This window comes from Strongylocentrotus purpuratus, unplaced genomic scaffold, assembly GCF_000002235.5.
Source record: "Strongylocentrotus purpuratus isolate Spur 01 unplaced genomic scaffold, Spur_5.0 spur5_scaffold_9, whole genome shotgun sequence".
NCBI classification, from domain to species: Eukaryota; Metazoa; Echinodermata; class Echinoidea; order Camarodonta; family Strongylocentrotidae; genus Strongylocentrotus; species Strongylocentrotus purpuratus.
Genome location: NW_022145615.1, coordinates 27,501,125 through 27,516,420, shown reverse-complemented (window position 1 = coordinate 27,516,420; position 15,296 = coordinate 27,501,125). Strand labels below are relative to the sequence as shown.

The following is a 15,296-nucleotide window of genomic DNA, read 5'->3' as shown; positions in this document are numbered from 1 at the left end:
CCCCCCCCCCCCCCCCCCCCCCCCCCCCCCCCCCCCCCCCCCCCCCCCCCCCCCCCCCACCCCCCCCCCCCCCCCCCCTCTCAACAACAACACTTCTCCTAATGGTGATATCACTGTATGAAAAGATCAAGAATAAAACAAAGGTGGACTGAAATCATTTCCCTCTTTCTAGACAGTCCTTGAATTTATTAGAGTAATATGAACAGATCACAAATTACAGGAACAGTTCAGGAAAATGTTGTCATGACTACTGTATAAGTGGTGTAAGATGTTGAAATCCTTTCTTTTTGTTATTTATTTTTTCTTCTTTTTTTAATACTAAAATTGCAATATAGATGATCATGATAACAGAAAATGTGCTGTAAAAAAAAATAAGATGTGATAAAGAGGTTTAATGGCAGGAAATTAGAAAAATTCAGACAAAGAGAGTGAAGGAAAACCTACCAGTGAATTTTGAATAAATTGCACAGCTTTATCTTTGTTGATTCCACTCCAGTCTTGTAACATGTAACTGATGCAGCAGGCACAGTACACAAATCGCATGTCATTCTCGCTGCCATTCTCCAGAGCTGAGAAACGGGATAAAGAAGATATGGTCTGAAAATTATCTTGAAGTCACAAAATTATCTTCTCTTCTCTTCTTTTTTCTTCTTCTCTCTCTCTCTCTCTCTCTCTCTCTCTCTTGCTATATTGGGCTTTTCCTACTTTCTTTTTTCTCAAGCTCTGTCTTTAATATTTCTTTTTTATGCTCTCTGTGTCTTCCTTCTATTTAATTACTCTTTCCTTTCCCCTCCATTCTTATCAGCCTTTACCACCTGCCACAATTTGATGCAAAATTCTTAAGAATAATATCACAATTTTCCTACACTGATTGTTTACAGATGCTTGTAAAAGATTCATGTACAGCTCAACCACCAGGTTTGGTAAAGATAATTATATTAATAATTAAACGTTTTTATAAAGCGCATTACACATATGCATAAATTGCATGTCTCTCTATGTGTTTCACAGAACAGAATACAGGAGTGGACGTGGTGAATAATCCTATAATGCTTTTAAAGCCACACTGCACTACTTACAGCTACTTGCTCCCTCCATATAACAAACAATGCATAATCGGTGACCATTGGTCCCCCATGATCCTCTTTTTCTTATGTTAATTGAGAGCTGAGTTGATGAAATAGCCACCTGTCAGTGACCACGCTGGGTGGTCTAATTCCTCCTGGCCTAACTAGTACAAACAGGCTTTAAAGCAACTTACCTTCCATCCTCAAGCTGGAGAGCCTTGAGACCTGCAACGATGGCTGGCATGTTCACTCTAGATAGATCATCCCCTAAGATAAGAAGTGATGCCAGACCTGTGTATGTCATCGCAACATGGCCCCAGTCATAGGGATGGAAGGTGGCAGTGTCTTTCTATATATGGAAAATAAAACAAATCAAAGGCATTTGGATTTACAACTAACCGTTACTATTTGGCTATTCCCCATATATGCAGGTGAAGGGGAAAAATGTTATGTTAATGAATAAAATATGGTTCACTGGTAGAGCAGTGGTCTAAGAACTGGGAGGTTCTAGGTTTTAAACCAAGTTGACACGCTAGTTCACTATCTCATGGCATTTATGCTAATTATCAAGTCCCTCAGCTTTCGGCCCCCTGGTTGCTTACTGACAAGCATACACATGATTTCTTAGCAGTCAGATAAAACAAACCAAAAAATGGGAAGCCTTTTTTTTTAATGACTTGTTTATAAAAGCAGGTTTACGGCAACAAAATGAATTCATCTATTATGTACAGCAGTATCTCTGGATAGAAAAGCCTCGGACAATCTGGCATCTTTAAGAATGTGTATCAATGATCAATCACATATATTTAATGGTCTGCTGCAACAAAATTACTCATGTGATCTAACATTTTTCCATGTCAGTGTAAGTTAGTATTAGTCTCTTTTATACACCTATCTTACTATTCAAATTCAATACTCTTTCTTGGGAGTACATAAAAACTCAAGTATTATCATGTCTTTTATCTATATTACAACAAGTTAACATGGGCACAAAAAACAAATACATGTATACGACTCAGCATAATTACTTCAAAATATAAATTAAAAGATAGTACTCAGAGGAATTCTGAACTATGACTTATGTTAAATAAAGAGACTAGAGTTATTCTGCTTTAGTTCATGATTGGATTCCATTAAATTCTTACCTCTGATGGATTAAAAGTTAAGCCAATAGTAGAAGAACCTCTGAAACCACATCTTGATAATGACTCATCTGTATGATAGGAAACAATAATAAATCAACAATTCAAAGGTTATTTTAGACATTGCCTATTACACAGAAACTACATGTATTGTTCTCAAGAAAGACAAATACACATGTAATTTCTCTCTTTCTCTTTCTCTCTCTCTCTCTCTCACTAAAATAAAAAAAAAAAAAAAAAAAAAGTTGTGGGAGAGGGCATTGGTAAGGATGGTCTTGGGTTAAACAATCATCTATGGTTTGTTTTACCATACCTTGCAAAAGCTCTACAACAAATTTTGATTGACACCTAGAATTCACATGCAAGAGGTGCCGCGGTCGAGTGGTTAAGTCGCTGGACTGTCGAACACAAGGTCCGCGGTTCGAGACCGCCGCGGCATTAATGTCCTTTGGAAAGACATTGATCTACACTTGCCACACTCAACCCAGGTGATGTAAATGGGTACCTGGCAGGAATTAATCTTTGAAATGCTAGAGCGCCATAATGGCAGCACAGCTAAAGCCGGGGTAATAATCTCCAAGTTTGGAAGCGCTTAGTGATTGTAATAAGCGCTATATAAAAACTGAGTACCGGTATTATTATTATTATTAATAAAGATATTTGCTCACCTGTATTCTCAGGGTCTGGTAACACTTGAAGAGAATATATCCAGTTGATGATATCTTGTTTCTCAGACTCAATAACATCAAGAGAATTGAGGACATCCAAACCAGATAGCGCAAAGAAAGCAACGGTGAGTCTGTAAACATCAAAGTATTATGTATTCATTTTATACGTTAATCATTAAAAATTATGAAAATATATTTAAGCCTTCAAGTCTCTTCAAAGTTCACGTTCATGCAACTTCAGGTTTACTCCAGATCTACAATTTTTGTTATTTTTCCTTGTATCATTCAGGAAATGAGTCAGAGTGGACCTCTCAGTCTCACGCTGATGACACATCAGCAGGTGTGGAAACTTTTCCTGTTTGATCAATTAGTCTACAAACAATGCTGGATCTATTAAAGGGAAATCCAATCCAAAACCTAATAGAAAATTACTCTAAAAGAAAGCAGAAAATTCAGAGAAGCACACTGGTGAAACTTTAGAGAAAAAATAGGGAGAACAAAATCAAATTGTCAATTCTTTTTTTTGTGAAATGCATGACTCAGGATGGTATTTTTGTTTAAGAGGATCTATAATATCATGCTAAGGAAGGGCCTTAGGAGAAAACACAAATTATTGATATTTTTGTAAACGAAAAATAGAAGAGTTGTCTGATCCATTCTATTGATTGACCAAACTGCCAATTTGAAATTCACATAAATTACTGTCTAGTCTATAAAGAGTTCTAGATTATTTGTTTCAAAATCAAACATCCATAACTTTCTTGAGCGGGCTACCCCAATCGACAGTCCAAGCCCCATTTATTAACAGCTTGAAATCTGAACTTGAAAAGCATTGGCATCACCATTCTCTCAAATATACCCCTTGGCCTTATCAACGTAAATAGTGCTGCGATTGTCAAGATTGGCTCATAAGCTGATGATTCAAGCCTCTACAACCAAGTAAACAAAGTAAGTAAGTAAAAATAATAATTATAATTGGTATCGCCTTTTGCCTTTGGTCCGATAATCATTTATTAATTACAAATATTTAAATCCATTTCAAACTTTCGCCATTCTTCCGTTTATCTATTTTTCTGCTTTCACGGAATCACGCAAATACATTTTTCTCAAAGGTTAGATTCTAAGATAGCCTCTATTTCTTTAATTTATCATTCCTTCAAATTTCAATTTGAGTTTTGACTTTGTTTCCTTTCCTCTCACTTTCTCATATCATTATCTTTTTTCTTCTTCTTTTCTCCAGCTAAAATAGTTCACCTCGGCAGTTCGTTACACATTACCGAGAACACTCATACTTAGATCTAGTAAGTCTAAGTGAGGAACGCATTGTGTGAGAAACTGGCCCATCAGTAGAGTGGTTCAGATATCATTATGCATTCCCACTCACCCAGAAAAATGGCCATTGTCGAAATCATGACTGGTGCTTTTTATTTTAACGACATGAAATTCATGACAACACAAATCTCAATATGTGGGCACAATACCTGCTTGTATCAAGAGATGAATACGACGAAGGCAGAGCTTGAAGACACATCCTGAAAAATCTCACATGACGCTTGATTGAAAGGGTTGAATTACTATACTCTCCGACGTTGGAATCTGCATAATCTTCCATTTTTAGTCACTTTTAATGGTCATTTCTGATGCCGAATCTTAGGGTGGATTCACAATTAACAGCGCCCTCAACGGCTTGCCGCGACAGTTCAACTCGCAGTTCTAGTGCAGTGGGCGACGACAAAATGTTGGTTACCCAAAATGTTATGCCATTAAATGTCAGTATCCTTTGATTGATAAGGTCAGTATTGAGCGTTCTATACCTATGGCTCATCTTGTATTGATCAATTGAATGCTAAGTCCACTCCAAAAATAATTTGCTTTTTAACTGATGCAGAAAAAAAAAGAGAAACAGAGCCAAACAAATTGAGTAAATCCGGATAACTAATATGGAAGTTATGAATTCTTGTATAAGTATGAAAAACTATGGAACTTAGAAAATCTTGTTAGTTATCAGATTTTGCCCCGTTTTTTATTGGTTTGTCTTATTCGTTTCTGCTTCTATTGAAACTTATTTTTGGAGTGGACTTGCCCTGCAAGATCAATCATAACTCATGATAATACACGGCCCCAGGCGCGGATCCAGGATTTCGTAGGGGAGGGGGCCCAACTTTTTTTTTTTTTTGCTCCCGAAAATTTGAAAAACGCGCCGGCCAAAAATTCGCTCAGGGGGGGGGGGGGGGGGGGGGGGGGGGGGGGGGGGGGGGGGGGGGGGGGGGGGGTAGTGAGCACATTTTTTTTTTTTTTGATCCTCAAAAAAATTTCAATTTGCACCCCCCCCTTGAGCGCCAGGGGGGGGGCCCAACTCCCAAAAATCGTAAAAAATCACGTGATTTTACATGATTTTTTTCTCAAGGGGGGGGGGGCCCGGGCCCCCCGGGCCCCCCCCCCCCCTGGATCCGCCACTGCACGGCCCAGTGCAGATCGAATTAAATTAACTGAAATAACTTCAAAGAGATTGATATTTGCGCACTTTTTATATAAAATTTGTATGTCAAAAACCACCCATCAATTTTGATTTCGATTAAAAAATTTGGCCTGATTTTGGCAAAAAAGTGACAGAAAATATAATTGATGTTAATGCATGGGGTCAATTCAAACCCGTTTTCTAGCATCGTTGCACATTTTCACATAGATTATAGTCCCATCAAATCTCTTTTGCTGATAATAACGGAAAAAATTACCCCTGACCGCCAAAATGACCAAAATGTCGTGAGAAGGGTCACTGACTCACTATACATGAGACTAATATTCTTGGAATTAGCGCAATTTGTTTTACCCCGGATAGTATTCAAACCTTCCCCACAAAATTTTGATTAAATCTTCTAGGGAAGCTCACATATATTTCGATATGTTTTTTCTTCTTCTTGCAACAACTTTATATGCAGATAATGCAGGCATATCCGATCAGTCTTGTATTTACAGTATGGACTCTACAATAGTAAAAGTTAATATTTTATGCTTTTTCGTATACCAACCCTTTACGATCTACCTTTGTCTCAACTTCTTATATCATTGTAGTTGGTCTTCACATAGACCTAATCGAAGTATGCTATCTATATTAGGCTCATGCATTATACTGCCTGCCACGAAGCTACCAAGTTCTTAATTTATTCATTTTCATTTCTTCCACTTTTTGTGAGGAGGTACGTTGAAATGGCATGCATATAGGCCTATCACTCAGTCATGATTGATTGAAACATTGGACATTTTTTGGAGACAAAAATAGTCAGTTGAAGCTAGGCCCCGCTCCCAAAGATGATTCTTCCATCATGAACTTTTGAAAGGCGACATCCCCCCCCCCGCATCCCCCCAGGGGCGGATCTAGCTTTTTGCTAAGGGGGGGGTTTGACCAAAATAATGACGATGCAGAGCATCGTCCACGAGCCGCGTAGCGGCGAGCCGACTTTTTTGGGGGTGTTTATTTGAACCCCGTAAGTGATGTTTTCCTGGCATCTATTAACACAATGGAGACCATAAAAAGCAGTGCATGATAACGTCTTTTTAAATCAAGTAACAGCTTAATACACAGTTATATCCAGCCTTTTATCATGTGTTTGGTTAAGTTACCAGATGAGTTGAATATCTTCTCACAATATTTGCACTTGAAAGGGTTTCTCTCCAGCGTGCGTTCTTTTTTCTTTCTTTTTTTCTTTTTTTTTTTTTTTTTTTTTTTTTTTTGGGCCGCCCAAGGGGGGGGGGGGGTTTGAACCCCTTAAACCCCCCCCCCGTAGATCCGCGCCTGCCCCCCCCCATAACAGTTAAAAGGTGACTAGGAGCCTATTCCTCAAAGCCGGAGCGAAAGCACGGAGTAGACGTGCATGTTCCGCCTACAGTCATTCCATGGCAAATCAATATCTATCATGAGATCAATAATAATGATATCGTACGACACGTTAATTAACACAATTCTTTTGTTGATAACAAAGGCTGAATTTTGTTTGACCATATATTTTGTTTTACCTCAAACCGGAAATGAACTAGGATCAATCTCCAATTTTAAACCCTGAGACAGTAATAAGCTTAATTTTTTTTAAAAACCCAGATGCAGATCTAGACATATCAGAAAAAAATATGAAGGGGCCATTTTTGCAGGCCCTTTGATAGTGGCCGTGGATCCCGATTTCAATCGCCCTTATAAAACCTATTCGCTCGTGAGTCGTGAGGATGAAACGGATGGTAGTTTATTTTATGTTCCATCTTTTTTCTTTCTTCTGGTTCCCATGGGAGACTAGCTGCACTATGCAAGTGCAGCTGAAAATGTCCATCTAGCCTTTTGATTCTCTGTTTTTTTTTTCTTATTTCGTTGTACCCTTTTTTTCCCCTCCAATGTAAGGTCGTGTGGTTTCTTGTTTATGTAAACAATACTATGTAAGTTTATACAGTTTGCGATTCTTTTTTTCTTTCCATTGTATATTTTCTTTATAATTATGACGGAAATAAAAACAACTTACAAACAAACATGATAAGAAGAGAAGGAATATAGAGAGAGAGAGATAGATAGAGAGAAAGAGAGAGAGAGAGAGAGGGAGAGAGAGAGAGAGAGAGAGAGAGAGAGAGAGAGCGGAGGGAGAGAGGACGGGAGGGAGGCATGAAGAGAGAGAGAGAGAGAGAGAGAGAGAGCGGAGGGAGAGAGGACGGGAGGGAGGCACGAAGAGAGAGAGAGAGAGAGAGAGAGAGAGAGAGAGAAGGGGGGGGGGGGGGGGGGAGAGAAGGCAGTGAGCTTATTTCTTGATCTTATATGAGTGAATATATAAAGATGATACATTATCCCCTATGCCTACATAATTATTGTCCTTTAATTATTGTCCTTTAGTAGACAAGTCTCGATAGCTAAAACACACAGAGGGCCAGGAGCTTCTTTTTGTATGTGTGTGTGTTGGGGGGGGGGGGGGGTCCGCATCATCACCACTCTTACATGTTACATGCAGGCCCCGTGGACCGGTTTTCAAAGTAGGGGGGGGGGCTAAAATATTTAAATCAGGTAGAAACTTTTTTTTTTCCTCTCTCTCTCCAGTCTCTTTGGACTCCTGGGGCCCGTTCCTACAAACCGTCATAAGTCTAACTTCTCGACTAAATCAGCGTTAGTGAGCAACTTGTCCGCTACGTGTTTCACCAAGCCCTCTTTGCCAAGATCAACGACAACACCCTGACTAAGGAGTTATGACGCCTCTGACACCGTCGTATCTCTGTCATAACTATTTAGTCGATGGGCAGCGCCATCACATGTCATTTATTGGGTAGACTATGGCTGGCAAAAAAGGACAATAAATCCTACAACTATGATTTATCAACACATTCACTTAAACAGGAAGTTATCATTTTTTACATTAGAAAATCTGTTGAAAATATGCCATGTTTATATTTTAGGTTTTTTCCACTTAAATAAACTGATAATACGCGTTTCTTTTCACATTGTAAAATCGTCGAAAGGATAGCTATTTTGCCACAGCATGCAAGCCATAGTTTGAAGTGTATTCTTTAGTTTTCAGACCCATATTGCTTTTTTTTCTTCAAATGTGTAAAATGCACAGTTTAAAACATGTGTTTTAACCTTTGGAATGTTGAAGTTTTGTCATTTGATTATTCAACTGATACCTAAAACATTGGACATAAAGTTCATTACATCGTATTTTTCTAAAAATAATATATTGGTGTATTTTTATAAACTATCAAACTAAAATATCCGGGGGGTACCCATCTCAAGAACCAAACTGATTCACCGGTCATATAATGAAATACTCACAATTATATGTTAAAAGTACTTCTATTGTACAATCTACATACATTTGGAAGTACATTGCATCTCTTATTTCTTGGTATCATTTTCAATCTTTTTTATTACTAATTCATTTAAATAATTGCATTTTCCCTAATATTAATTTTGTAATAATCCGGTGGTATTGCGACTAAGGCTAAGTTTTGGCTCCTCTTCTCGCCGATAGTATCGATCTCACGAGATACTAGCTAGTAAGCTCTTCGTGAAACGGTTTAGGAAGATCAGAGACATCTCCGTAGTTGGCGGATAAAGTTATGACTGTCTTGTCGTTGGTTTCTAGGAACGAGCCCCAGGGGGCCGTTTCTCGAAACCAACTCCATGACAGTCATATCTTTGTCGGCGACCTACGGAGATGTCATGAAGCGGATAAACCGTTTCATAAAGCCATGACAGACATGATATCGATATATCGCGATACTAGCAGCTCAAGAACATAGTCTTTGTCACGATCCATTTGATTTATCAAGAATAACCCAAAACAAGTTTTGGGGCTAAAATTGTTCAAAAAGAAATATATACATATAAATTCTCCTAAAATAAATAATAAATAGTGTCATTATCAAATGTAGATCACCAAACGATTTGCATATTTCTGTAAAGATTCTTAAATTGAAGAAAAACCGGTGAGTGTTTTTTTTCGACAGTCGAATGAAAAGTTAGTTGAAGGATACCGTAATGTGATAGTTTATCAATACACCAGTTTACAGTTGTATCAGTGCGCATGCGCAGACAGTTGATCTCGGGTCACTGGCCCCGGAAGCGGGGTCAGTGGCCCCGGAAGCGGGGCCAATAACTTTTGACCAGTGGTATTTATGCGTAAATTAAGATTGCGCCCATGTAAATGATGATGTGCGCGCACAACGCAGCGCGTAGGGCAGTGATATCATCAAAATTTGCATGGGCGCAATCCTAATTTACGCATAAATACATGACCTCTAGGTCATTGGCTTTGTTTAAAATGGCGCACACAACTGTTAACTGGTGTATACGTACTTTTTGTTTATTGTGACGAGGAATTTTAGGCAAAATGTCTTTTTTCAGCCAGTTTTTATTCTAGAGTCTCATAAATACTTGTTATATAATTGATTTGACATTGAAAATATAATTTGGAAGAAGTAATTAGAGAGGGAATAATAATGCACATAGGCTCCAAGGTATCACGGTATCCTAAGAAAAGACTATGGATCGACTACGGAAAACGGTGTGTAATATTCTTATCTATCTTATTTATATGTTATAGTTTAATGATTTGTGATTTAATGTTTATATTTAGCTTTTTAAAGTTTCTGTATAATTTGTATTCTCACTTTTGTACATTTGCATTTCGCATCCCAGAGAATTACGTACCGAACTCGTCTATATTTTTCTCAAAATGATAGTGAAACTAATCGTACATTTCGCGGCCCATGGAATGGCAACAAACTGACTTGTGATGGCGCTTTACAGCAATTAAAAAGATATGACGGGTTCGGAGCATCGAAATCCAAGTAAGTAGAAGGATTTTCCGAGACCGCTGAATACACCAGTTTACAGTTGTGTGCGCCATTTTAAACAAAGCCAATGACCTAGAGGTCATGTATTTATGCGTAAATTAAGATTGCACCCATGCAAATTATGATGATATCACTGCCTGCGCGCTGCATTGTGCGCGCATATCATCATTTGCATGGGCGCAATCTTAATTTACGCATAAATACCAGAGGTCAGAGGTTATTGGCCCCAATTTTGGGGCCAATAACCTCTGACCTCTGTCTGCTCATGCGCACTGGTACAACTGTAAACTGGTGTATTGCACCGCCGTGCGCCATCTTGGATAGAACGAGCGTTGTGAAAGCGAACTGCGACTACGTGCTATGTGTATGCTCAACTTTCGTCTGCAAAATGCCATATTGTGCAGCTTTCAACTGCACCAATCGCCTTAAAAGAGGCTCTGGAATAACCTTTCATAGTTAAGTGATCACTTCATTAAAAACATGGCAAAAATAAACAGTTTTGCATGATAATCCGAACGCAGAAAGCCACAGACTAAAGCGTGTATTTGTACATCGGTCCCATCTATTCGTTTCCATGTTTGTGAACTGTTTTCGCTCGAGTTCAATGACATCGGCTATGAACTATCAAAAATATTGAATTCCACAGAGCTGCAAAGTATTATAAACCGATAATATCGAATACATGATATCCAGAGAATACTGTACTGTTTTTTTGTTGTTGTTGTTTTTTTTTTTGGGGGGGGGGGGGGGGGAATCATTGGGGCATAAGCAGTTCACTTTCTTTGTTTGACTTGGTGAAACTTGGTTCAAGTTACTTTGAAGATTAACTTGAACTTATGAACATGTTGCATCGCGGCGCTGGTATTAATAGTGACACAATTTCCCGTGAGTCGTCAGACTTTCAAGCATTATTGTACGAAATTTACAGGAATTTACTCAAAATTTACACCTTAATTTTGGACATTTAAATTGTTGTAAAACACAAGAAATGTTACTCATCAAAGTTGGTCATTGTGAAAGTTACGACCTGTCAGTCATGGCAGTTAAAGAAGCTACCTGCATGAACCTTCCTACGTCCTCTAAAACTTGCTCCTCAGATGAATATGTGTAGATTATGTATTGATTTCATATGGTCTTGTAAAGCACAGCACTTGAAATACAAATCAAGACAAAAAAAACACCAGGCAATATTTTGCGAAGCTCCCATTATTCTGGTACATGTATATCTTTAAAGACATATACATTTTGAAATATTTGGGGATTTCTGCTGTAAAAGGGTAAAAAATTGGTCAATCTTATTTATGTGTATTTTTTTACATAATATTTCACCATTGATGAAATAAATATACTAATTCAAACAGACTATTTCATCTTCTCCTTCCCACTGAAATGACAGAATGTGCACTACAGGGATATTATATACGATATTTATTACGATGTTTGCCCTATTGGTCTATTTTGTGTTTTATACATCTAGGCTTACCCAGAGAGAAAGGAATTGTGTGATTCTATTATTGACACTAGCCTGTCTTCTGTCTGACAGGTTTAGGTATAGTTTGAATCTGATTGCATAAGATTTGAGATTAGAATTTGCGAAAGAGGCATCAAAGAAATTTAAAAAAAAACTGGATTATTGTCAACGTGTTTCAGGGAAAGGGATTTTCTTTAAATTTTGTATTTTTAACTTTACTCTGATCACTTATGGTTCCCAAAGCTATTTACAAATTATTGTGCGTATGTTTCTTGATAATGGATAATGTATTCGGTGATGGCATAGTGCCACATACATGTGTGTACAAACAAATTGTTTCGTCAAATTAGATAAGGAAGTCACTCATTATGTTGTATGAAAATCTGTATACAGAGGTTTACGGTGTATGCAAACGATCCCTGTTTTGTTATAAAATATTGTCCAATGATTTTATTGTTCAATATGCAGTTTCATCTATTCTACACTATTGAATTCAAACTGTAGTTGCAATGGTTGTATCCATGTTTACCAACTGAAAGAGCTTGAGCTAAATGAAAGTTGCAACTTTCATCTAGAGTAAAAATCTGTTTTAAAAGTTTTCACTGAAATCAGATGAATCCATACATTGCTTCATGAACAAACCAAAGAGAGGGAAATACTGATTCATATGTATTATATCTTGGTGATGTCTAGTTTTTAATGAAGTATGTTCAAGTTTTGAGTGCTAAAAGGGAGAAAATCTTGCCTTTTGTACATTGTAGTCAGTCAAATGCAAATGTACATGTGATTATTTCTCTGTGTGTTAAAATGAATAAGAAATGTGCCGGTATAAACATAATGTGCCATGATTGCTTGCTTGAGGAACGTTTTTTTCCACACCATTGAGGATTTTTTTTTTCTTCATATCCACCATTGCAATAGTTCATGGATGTTTTGATATGTACTATATATAATGTGGGGTTGTTTAGCTGTATGGTATAGAGAAACATCAGAGTGAAGTTGCAATCCAGCATGACTGGTTATATTGTGTATAGAAGAGCCCATACACCACAGTGTACATTAACTGTGTGTATGTGTGTATAGCATGTAGCATTGAGTCAATGTATAAGATCACATATTACATCCCCCTTACAGAAAAATAAACTGAGTCCATAATGTCCAAACTTGAAGTATCCAAAGATGAAGTCCTATCAATAAGTCAGTTTTACTGGCTTCTTGATTACCCGGCCACTGCGGGTGGTCTGCTGGTGGTTGGGGATTGGGACAGGGTTTGGGCCAGGGTTTGGGGCAGGGGTTGGGGCAGGAGAACCTCTGATGTCGGGCGTTGGATCAAGCGTCATCTCTTCGCGTGTATGAGGATCGGGTGTCTTGGTTACCTCCTCATCATGATGGATACGCCTGGGCTCAATATCAGCGAGGTGTTGCCGGTTTCTGCGTAGCACTCTTCCATTAGGCGTCTCGACGAGATATGACCTAGGCTCATGGCATTGCTCACGAACAGTAGCTGTTATCCAGTGACGTGATGTCTGGTCTTGGACTCTCACAAGCTGCCCAGGTGAGAGTGGTGCTAGGTCATGGGCTGATTTGTCGTGATGATACTTCTGGCTCTGCTGTCGAAGCTGCATACGATGGTTAACATCATCTCGACCAGGGGAGTTGTTGCGGATTCGAGTTGGTAAGTTGTCCTTCATCTTCCTCCCGTAAAGAAGCTCAGCTGGGCTTGGAATGCGGCTGTCAATTGGAGTGGCACGGATACATAGTAGAGCCATGTTGGGGTCGATACCACTCACTTTAGCTTTCTTGAGCGTATTCTTGACAGTTTGAATCATTCGCTCAATGAAGCCATTTGACCTGGGGTAGTGGGGAGAGGATGTAACATGGCTGAATCCCCACTGTGTAGCAAAATCTCTGTATGTTGAGGAGTCAAAATGTCTTCCGTTGTCGCTAACGATTCTTTCTGGAACTCCTTGTTCTGCGAACACCTGACGGGTCGCATTGACTACTGCAGCACTGGTACACTCTTGAGGCATTTTCCGGATGAAAGGGAACTTTGAGAAGTAATCTGCAATGATGAGATAATTGTTCCCTTCAAAGTGAAATAAGTCTGTACCTAAGACTTGCCAGGATCGTGTGGGTATCTCGTGCTGGAGAAGAGTCTCATGGGGCTGCGAGGGCTTGTACTCTTGGCAGACTGAGCAGCCTTTCACCAGGACCTCAATATCGTCATTGATTGATTCCCAGTACACAGAAGCCTTAGCCCGAAGTCGTGTCTTCTCGATACCTTGATGACCTTCGTGGAGCTTGCTCAGTATGTACTCCCTCATGGAGTGTGGAATAAGGATTCGTTCACCATTCAGGATCAGTCCATCCTCAACTGCAAGTTGATCTCGAAAGGCCCAGTATCTCTGCAGCTGCCGTGGTAGCTCACGTCTCTTCTCTGGCCACCCTTTCACAATCACCGTCTGTAGTGCTGCAAACTCTGCATTCTTGGCTGTTTCCTCCTTCAACTGACTCAAACGGTCTGGAGCAAACTGTACAAAGTTGATTTGCAGGTCAAGGTGGATGTGTTCTGGAGGACCAAGAGGACGTCTGGATAGGCAGTCAGCTACTGGTACATCCTTACCAGGCTTGTAGACAATTGTCAGCTTGTATGGCTGTAGACGAAGGAGCATACGCTGGAGTCTAGGTGGAGCCGCTGCCAGGTGCTTATGCTGGATCATCTCCAGGGGCTTGTGGTCCGTCTCAACTATGAAACTTTTCCCGTACAGGAAGATGTGGAATCGTTCACAGCCGAAGACCACTGCAAGCAGCTCTCGCTCTATGTTGGCGTACCTCGTCTCTGCATCACTGAGGGCCTTTGATGCAAACGCGATACCCTTTCCATCCTGCAGTAGAGTCGCTCCCAAGCCCTGCAGAGAAGCATCTACCTGCAGTACCGTAGGCTTGTTAACATCGAAATACGCCGAGTTGCATCATGACATACCTTGTCACGTAAATCATTGAAGGCAGACTGGTGCGTTGGAGTCCATTGGAATTCAGCGTCCTGCTTCAAAAGACCACGTAGGCTTGCAGTCTGGGCTGAAAGATTTGGTATGAATGGGCTAAGGTAGGTTATCATACCAAGGAACTCACGAAGCTGGCTCTTGTTCTCAGGTGGAGACATTGACTTGATTGCCTCGACCTTGTGAGGATCCGGATGGACGCCATCTGCATCGTAGATCATACCGAAGAAGGAAATCTGGTGACCTTTATGCTGCACTTGCCACTGTTGAACTGCAGACCGTACTTCACAGCTTTGGACATGAGGTGGTGCAGATTCTGATCGTGCTCTGCTTCACTCTTGCCGAACACAACAATATCGTCAGCAATCCCTATTGTGCCGGGGCAACCTTCGAGGATTTCGTCCATTCGCTGCTGGAATACATCCTGAGACATTGCTAGACCGAAAGGCATCCTGAGATATCTGTACCGTCCAAAGGGACTGTTGAAGGTAGTCAGAAGTGAACTGTCATGGTCGAGCTTGATAGACCAATAACCGTTCTTGGCATCGAGTTTGCTGAAGTGTCGAGCACCTGATAGCTTGTGTATCACCTCATCTGTCGTGATAGTGCGATAATGGCAACGT

At 39.7% G+C, this 15,296-nt stretch overlaps 1 protein-coding gene across 1 annotated transcript; it reads right to left on the bottom strand.

Annotated features, from left to right (window-relative positions):
* Positions 1-1,227: 1,227 nt before the first annotated feature.
* Positions 1,228-4,584, bottom strand: LOC115920775 (geranylgeranyl transferase type-1 subunit beta-like). Its single transcript, XM_030977399.1, has 4 exons — positions 4,359-4,584; positions 2,878-3,008; positions 2,213-2,280; positions 1,228-1,416 (listed from the first exon to the last, which is right to left on the bottom strand). Exons 1-4 carry the CDS (start codon positions 4,487-4,489, stop codon positions 1,258-1,260), a joined length of 489 nt encoding a protein of 162 aa, XP_030833259.1. The 5' UTR covers positions 4,490-4,584; the 3' UTR covers positions 1,228-1,257.
* Between the last annotated feature and the right edge of the window lie 10,712 nt (positions 4,585-15,296).

Excerpts from the sequence above, each read along its gene's own strand:
- LOC115920775 (XM_030977399.1), bottom strand. The coding sequence starts at position 4,489 with ATGGAAGATTATGCAGATTCCAACGTCGGAGAGTATAGTAATTCAACC. Across the intron at positions 2,281-2,877 it reads ACCAGACCCTGAGAATACAG|ATGAGTCATTATCAAGATGT; the intron begins GTGAGCAAATAT and ends CCTATCATACAG. Across the intron at positions 1,417-2,212 it reads TAACTTTTAATCCATCAGAG|AAAGACACTGCCACCTTCCA; the intron begins GTAAGAATTTAA and ends TTCCATATATAG.